General features: G+C 44.7%; 1 protein-coding gene across 1 annotated transcript in view; it reads left to right on the top strand.

Moving 5' to 3' along the window:
• MCUB (mitochondrial calcium uniporter dominant negative subunit beta) overlaps positions 1 to 7,635 on the top strand; it is a 17,431-nt gene extending 9,796 nt beyond the window's left edge. Inside the window, exons 4-7 of the mRNA XM_045284319.1 lie at positions 1,722 to 1,882; positions 4,525 to 4,728; positions 5,738 to 5,854; positions 7,429 to 7,635. Of these exons, the coding sequence (XP_045140254.1) occupies positions 1,722 to 1,882; positions 4,525 to 4,728; positions 5,738 to 5,854; positions 7,429 to 7,506 (560 nt within the window). The 3' untranslated portion in view covers positions 7,507 to 7,635. The remainder of the gene's footprint in view (positions 1 to 1,721; positions 1,883 to 4,524; positions 4,729 to 5,737; positions 5,855 to 7,428) is intronic.
• Positions 7,636 to 8,261: the final 626 nt, after the last annotated feature.

Here is an 8,261-nt window from a genome sequence, read left to right as displayed (position 1 = left end):
GGCAGGCTGGTGGGAAACAGAGTGAGGGGATCATATGGAGCAGCCAAATGAAAGTTGTGAAATCAGAATGTCGGCATTTACTTAAATTCCCTAATTCTACAGCAATGACAAGTTTGAGTTTGAGAGTTCAGGGCAGATAAAGAAGCTCATATGGGAGGCACACACGAGAAAAAGAGTGATGGCCTCTCACTTTGGGCGCCTTTTAGGAGGCAGATGGAGGCCTCCGACGGTTAACACAGCCCACCTATTTCCCAAAAAGCACAGGAAGGCTTTCCTGATCTCAGATGAACATCTTGGAGCACTGCACAGCTTTGCTCAAACTTGTGCCTCCTGTATTTCTCTCTTTGGATATTCCTACCCAAACCAAGCCCACTGCCAATTCATAGCGACCCGATAAGACAAAGTACAACCTCTTCTGTGGGTTTCCAAAACGGTAGATTTTTCGGAGAGTAGACAGCCTCATCTTTCTCCTGCAGAGCAGCTAGTGGGTTTGAACCACTGACATTGTGCTTAACAGCCCAATGCTTATCCCACAACACTATCAGGGTTCCTTGGCTCAGGATACAGATAGTTTAAATATCAATGCTTTTTTTTTTTTTTTTAGTAATCCGATTCTTCTATATACCTCAGATACGATATAACTTTCCCCAAATTTTAGGAAAGGACTCTGCCTTCACCTCTTTGTGGCAGTGTTAGCATAGAATGTGGAAAAGGTTTAAAAACAAATTCATGGCCATCGAGTCAATGGAGACTCATAGTGACCCTATAGCACAGGGTAGAACTGCCCCTGTGAGTTTCCAAGACTGTAACTGGTTATGATTAGAAAGCCCCACTTTTCTTCTGAAGAGTGGCTGGTGGTTTTGAACTGCTGATCTTGTGGATCGCAGCCTAGTGCATCACCATTACACCACCGGGCTCCTTTGTGGAGAGGGTCAGAAACACAGCAAAGTCTTGAAGAGCTAGGTGGAGATGAACAGAAACATGTCAGGACTGTTTGCTTGAGCTGGAAAATCAGCCGGCTGACGCTGACTTTGGAGTGTGTGTGCAGTTGGAGTTTGCTGCTTCCTGGCGGGAAGATCCTTGTCCACCTCCTGTAGGTTCGCTGACATTAGTGAACTTGTGCACCCCTTGGAAAGGTATTATTACAGCCTAATTTTTTTGTGGACTTGCAGATCCAGAGAGGGAATGCTCAGAGTAACCTTTAATCACAAGAAGTCTGTGTCAAAGCAACGAAAGCCCAGTTCCCTTTCAAATGTACACCTTTTATTCCATCTGACTCCTCTGCCCACGGCACTTGTTGCAAAAGGCAGACAGTTGAGTCACATTTCATATGGCTGCCATGTGCTGTTCACCTGTCTGCACACCGGCATCCTCCTCTGTGGATCCTAATGTGAGTGTTGGAGAGAAGACGGGCTGGGCGAGGTATCCGAGGTGTCTTCAGGTATCAAGGGAGACGTTCTCTTGGAGGCTGGTCCCTGGCGAATGTCTTGCCGTTTCTGTATGCAGCCTTCTCGGGAAATGACAAGTCATATATCAAAAGAAAGGACAAGCAGAAACACCATTTTAAGCCTACCCCCTGGGACTCAGATCGTTGTTAAATTTAAGAGAGTAATGGAATCACCTGAGACGATAGGCAGCAGCCCTGGCTCAGACGTGCTGCCCGCCTGACAGGCTGGGGGGAGGATGTGGTGACGGCCGGTATCCCTTGTGTCTTTTCTCAGAAGCACTGAGTAGCGAGCTCGCTGCCGAGATGGACACCGTGAAGTCAATGGTTCACAGACTGTTTACAGCCATACACTTTGATGAGTATCAGAGAAGGAAAGAGACGCATTTGTTGGAGAACATTGACCACCTGAAGAAGCAGCTGCAGCCCCTGGAACAGGTGAGAAGCACCGCAGCTGCGTCTCTAGAGCTGCTGGGTTGGCTCGACCTGTCACCATTAGGTTAGCAGACAAATGCACCACTCGAGGGCTGTATAAAAATAATACTTCCTGTTCACCAAGGGCTTCCTTTAGGCTCCTTCCCTGCTGTCAGCCTCATGGCAAGCCTGCGCATTTCTGCGGTCCTCACCCTCATCCTTCAGATGCGGAAACCGAGCTACTTTTAGCTCCAGGGAGAAGCCGTGTTTCTGCAGCTGGTTGGGGAACACCACTTGGGAGTGGTTTGCGTTCATCCTGGACAATGCGGGCGGTAAGCTGAGCGCACCCGCTGGGCGGCTACCTCACTTTCTTTCCATGGAGAGCCAGCCCAGGGCCCAACCCCACAAAAACCGCATTGTGGCTGAAAATGCTGTTGCCGTCTCAGTAGACTTGGGTTCTCTTTTTGGTCTGCTTGCTGCAATTTAAAAGGAAAACTATATGTTAAACCTTGTGAACCCACTGTGTTTTTTGGAAATGGGCGGGGAAGTGTGTATCTCTTTATCTGAAGCGTCTGTCGAGCTGGTAGGAAGTTGCACCAGGAGTGACTTTTAGAAGTATGGCAGAGAGAGACTGATTGCATTTCGTTTCTGCATTGCTTACTTTGTTTCTTTGCTTCTTGTTCATGATGAGAATATGGCGTGGAGTCCCCAGGTGGCACAGAATGGGTAGGTGCTGGGCTCCTGGCTGAAAGATTGGCCCTTTGAGCCCACCCAGCAGTGCCTCAGAGGACAGGCTTGGTAAGGTTGACCAGACGTCCCGATTTTTAACAATTTTTCCCACGTCCCACGGCGTTTTTTTAAAAAGTCCCGATTTTTGGAAAGAATGCACGACAAGCTAGGGTATATGGTTTTCGGCTGCCGTGTGGCTATTTCGCCAGGATATGAGTTTTATCAATGGTGTCCCGCTTTTGTCCTGCTTTACCAATGTTAAAATCTGGTCGCCTTAGCTTAGGTCATCTGCTTTTGACATGCCATGGCCTTGGAAACTGCCCTGCATACATGAGGTTGTCATGAGTCACTAACAATTCACGTGGATTAAATTTTAAAACCCAACGATGGCATGATCGTCTTAGCATTATACCGAGTGCACTTAGTCAACCACAAAAGGACCAACATGGTACACAACCATACTACAGGGGAAAAAGATCGAGACAGGCTCTCACACCAGAGGAAACAGACTTTCTTTGGGGTTTACCAAGGGATGGAGGGCGAGGGAGGAAGATAAACAACAGGTTAGTGCAGGGGTCGGCACACTGCGGCTCTCTAGCCACACGTGGCTCTTTCGGTACGTAGAGGCGGTTCTGGAGTAACATTGAAAATCAAAATGAAACTTTCATTCGGATAATGGTGATTTCATTTGTTTGTAAAGCTGTATTTAGCATTCTCAAATAGTTTTTAAATTGTTGTGAGGGACAAGAGTGGCTCTCCCATCTCGGAAGTTTGCCGAGCCCTGGCCTGGAGGGTTGACAGGTGTTAACTAGGTGCAGGGGAGGACAGCAGGTACTCCACAAGGGGGAGGAGCCCCACCTGTGGACCTGGACTGTCCGGCAGGCTCAGCTCTTGGGTTTACTAATGAGCTTAAGTGATTTCACACACACTCGTTGATCTGAAATGTAAACACCTGCCTAATTCACAATCAACATGTTTTAAATAAATAAATAAGTGAAATACTGTCAAATGCAAAGTCTTCCTCCCACCTTGTCCTCCTAGTTCCCATCCCTTCCTCACCCAGTAACCACGAGTACTGTGTGTTTCAGCATCATTTCTTTTTCATATGTGTGTGTATATATATATATGTGTGTGTGTGTGTATATGTGTATCCACATACATGTATGTCTCTCTCTCCACACACACATATATACGAGGGAGCCCTGGTGGTATAGTGGTTGTGCACTGGGCTGCTAACGACAGCGGTTCAGAAACCACCACCTGCTCTGCAGGAGAACGATGAGGCGTTCTCTTCCAGTAGAGAGAAGTCTGGAGTTCTACACTGTCCGATAGGGTGGCCATGAGTCAGAATCGATTTTGATGACAGTGTGCATACACACATTTTTAGATATACATATATGTATGTGTGTGTTCATTTAGATACATATATACGCACATACACATACATACTTTTGTGTGGGGTGGGGGTGAAAACCCTTTGACTTTTTATAATCCTGGTCACATAGGAATTGTCCTTTTGTGATTGATTTCACTCAGCCTGATGCCCTCCAGGTTCATTCATGTTATGAGATGTTTCATGAACTCATTATTTATGAATCAATTCCTAGTTTAAAATACATAAATGTTTTTATGTGTCCTCATTTTAGTAAAGAGAGTGTACTACATACACTGTTCTTGACTCTTTACTAAGTGTACCCTAGAAATATTTCCAGATTGGTACATAGCCACTTCCAGACAATTAAGTAGTGTCTTCGTAGACATAGTGTCTAGAATTTTTTTTCTTTTGCTACTAGAAATTGAATTATAGTGAATGCATGGTGTACCTGTTGGAAAAGGTTCCAAAGTGGAATTTAAAGAAAATAGGCACCTGTTCCTTTTTGTCTTGCTTTTTGCCCACTGCCTCGAATTGATGCAATGATATGCTGTTTGTCCTTCAGCTGAAAGCTCGAATTGAAGGTCGTTCTGAAGCCAGAATCAACAAGCTCCTGTGGTGCGGGTTAGCGCTGCTGTCCGCTCAGGGTGGGGCCCTGGCCTGGTTCACCTGGTGGGTGTACTCCTGGGACATCATGGAACCAGTTACATACTTCCTCACATTTGCAAATACCGTGGTCTTTTTTGCATACTTTGTAGTCACTCGACAGGTGAGTAGTGTGTTAGGAAAATATTAAAACTTCTGTGCCAATACTGCCTTACTCAGTGCTGAGCAATAAAGCCTTTAGTTAATGAAGTTCTGCTCTGAAGGTTTATGGGAGGGAGCCTTGGTGCCACGGTGATTGAGCATTGAGCTGCTAACTGGACGGCCGATGGCTTGAACCCACCAGCTTGCTCTGTGGAGGACAGCGTGGCAGTGTGCGTCCATAAAGTGACAGCCTTGGAAACCCTAAGGGGCCACGCTACCCTGTCTGGTAGGGTTGCTATGCGTCTGTATCAACTTGATGGCAATGCTTTCCTTTGAAGGGGTTCTGTATAAGAGCTGATAATTCTTTACTGTTTTCCAGTAAGCTAGTAGAGACTGATAAACACAGTACAGAGTAACTAGACATAGCTTCTCAAAAAGAAAAAAAAGCCCTCAAAAATTCACTTCCATTGAGTGGATTCTGACTCATAGCAACTCTATAGGACAGGATAGATCTGCCCCCTGTAGATTCCCGAGACTAACTCTTTACGGGAGTAGAAAGCCTTATCTTTCTCCCCTGGAAGCAGCTGGTGGCCTCAAACTGCTGACCTGTGCTTAGCAGCCTAACTTGTAACTACTAGAGACATAATTAGTACCACTCACAAATGCCAATGGGATACACGTAAAATTTATGTCCTCTGTGCCCTTATTTATAAGTGCAATTGAATTTGTAATGTAAAACACCCAGTAACATTCACCTTGCCTCATGGTTATTTTGCCAGAAACCCTGCTTTCCCTTATTCCTCAGTGTGCGTGACGTTTCCTCTCAGCCTGTCCGCTCGCTTGGAAGACATTCCTGAGGGAGCAGCCGATCCCACTGAGACGAAAGCGTTCCCCTGCACGAGTGTTGGCTTGGGGTTGCTCTGACCACCGCTGCACCGTTCACTCATCTTGGTGGGGTTTAGCCAAGCGTCTTCGGGCAGAGGCCTGTTCATTCAAAGCAAGTTTGTTTTCTTTTCTCTCTCTTTTTAAAGGATTACACTTACTCAGCTGTTAGTGGTAGGCAATTTCTTCACTTCTTCTATCAGAGATCAAAGCAAGAACATTTTGATGTGGAGCAATACAACAAGCTAAAAGACGACCTCAGGGAGGTAGGTATCCTCTTTAGAGTTGGTCTGGTTTGGACCAGAATGCAGTGTTGGGAAATGAAATTGATGGCTTATGCTTCTGGGGTAACACCTGGTGCAAGGTCCACGTCTGTGCATTGACAGGTTTTCATGCTATCTCAGACCTAATAGTTTTATTCTTATCATCGGTATTCCACACACAGTTAGCTTAAATATGAGGGGGCTTTAAAAAGTTTGTGGGAAAATGAAATGAAAAGATAATTGATTTTTTTCACAAGCTATGTGAAGTCCTCTTATGTTTGCAATAGTAAAACGTAAGTTGTCAATAGAAATGTATTACTGAGTATAGTTACAGTATTAAGGAAAAAGCCCACTATAGTCAACACCATAGCAGATTTTCCACTATTAAGTAATGGAAAAGTAAAAATTTAGGAAGGTGAATGTGGTAGTAAATGACGTTTAAACTCTGAAGGCATTCTCAAGTTCCTTCTTAAAAATAGAAGAAGAGTCAGTGGTACCTCTTTTACCTAAAAAACGTGTTTTAAAGTGTTTTAGTCTTTTCTCCATCTTTCAGATGAGGAAACTAAAGCTCTTGACCGCGCTGCTGTCCTAGTCACATGTCTACACTGCTGAAAAGTGGATCAATCAGAGCAGAAGCCCAAAGTTTGCCTCCGCCCCTGTGCTCTTAGAGAACTCCCAGGCTGGTCATTGAGCAGTTTCTCCAGGCTCCCAATGTACTCATTAACTGCTTTCCAACAGTGACTTCATAACACTTAACTTTTTTCTTAGTAATTTTATAGCAAAGTTTTGGTTAAAAGTAAAAAGTACCTTTCATTGCTCAGTGTATCCTTATTTAATAGTAATTCTATTCAGTGTATCCTCCTCTAATAGTAATTCTATCTTTTGCCCTCCCTGAACAAACCGGTCCCAGGAGTGGTGGTCAGGAGGAGGTAGATATTACTAGGCCGCAATTTGAAATCCAAAAGTAAGAAGAGCCTATTATGTTTCAAAAGACATCTCCCTCTATCTAAACACTGCATCATTGTTGGTAGGTGTTGTTGATGATGCACAGGGACTCCATGTGACCAGAGCGGTGTGTGGAGCCCCTGGAGGGGGTTGAGCCTCCAGCCATTCAGCTAGCAGCCAGGCAGTCAACATGGTGCCACCAGGGTTCCCTGTCACGGGGAAGGAGAGGACAATCATGCTTTCCTGATTCAGTTCTTCATTTAATGGATCCTCTATATTTGCATGATCATTGCACGGAGGCTAAAGAGGATGCTGCCAGTTTTTCCATGGAAGATTTCCAAGGACAACCTTGTATGTGTGTTTAATAATAGACTACTGGAGGAGACTGATAGGTCAGATATTTTGCTAGATTTTTAGTGTGAGCTTGAAAGACCATTATGAAGGGGGTAATCTATTACTTTAAACAAAACAAAAAAAGTTTGAATCCCAAGCTTAAGGGCATCATTAAAAGAAGAATCCATATAAAACTGCAAGGTTTAGGCATTTGCCAGCAATAGCTTAGGCATGTTTGTGGCCCACAAGGCATCAGTTTGGAGGATCCTTTCACTGTGAACTTTTTCTCTGATTGACAGGCAAAAACAGCCCTGAGACGTCTGCAACGGAGTCTCTATTTCCGATTGCCAGTGGAGCAGCCTGGTGACAAGGACTGACCTTCCATTGTAAATGTCACTGAAGTTTTCCCACTTTGCACCTTAGAAACTGGAAGTTTATGAGTCCCATAGCTCATTTCAATTAGACTGTTTCAGTATCTTTTAGTTAATAAAACGTTTCTTATGATATATAAGTGAGACTTGGGATTTGTCGATTTTCATGGTTTAGTGAGGCTTCATGTTAGGACAGTTTTTAGTATCAGAAGCCACGGTGGCTGCCTCTGGTGTTGGGTCCTTTAGGTGGGAATCCCCATCAGCCTGTCCCAGTTTGTGCCCAGCAGACATGGAAGTGCTCAGTGTGTGTGGCACTCACTTTCATTCTTAGGCCGCATTTAAACCAAGCTCACTGCCAGTGAGTTGATTTTAACTCATAGTGACCCTATAGGAGAGAGTAGAGCTACCCTTGTGGGTTTCTGAGACTGTACTGCTTATGAGAGTAGAAAGCATCATCTTTCTCCCAAGGAGTGGCTAGTGGTTTAGAACTCTTGACCTTGCAGTTGGCAGCTCAGCTCATTAGCCCATGATGCCACCAGGCCTCATTGAGATTCATATAAAATCCACCTGTGTCCCTATTGCTTCCACAATTCGGAAGTAATGTTATTTTGGTGCACAGCTATGTAGGCACTTACTGTATCTGAATATTTAACCCCAGTTCTTCTGTAAGAAAGGAAATTTTTAAGAGATCTTCAGTAATAGCTGTTTTCTCTTAGTGCTGTTGCCAACCTGTTCTGACTCACAGGGACGTGTAACAGAAC

Source organism: Echinops telfairi, unplaced genomic scaffold (assembly GCF_000313985.2).
Source record: "Echinops telfairi isolate 266 unplaced genomic scaffold, ASM31398v2 ScPeMD7_7468;HRSCAF=8506_0, whole genome shotgun sequence".
Classification (NCBI taxonomy): Eukaryota; Metazoa; Chordata; class Mammalia; order Afrosoricida; family Tenrecidae; genus Echinops; species Echinops telfairi.
This window is presented reverse-complemented; position numbering and strand designations above follow the sequence as displayed.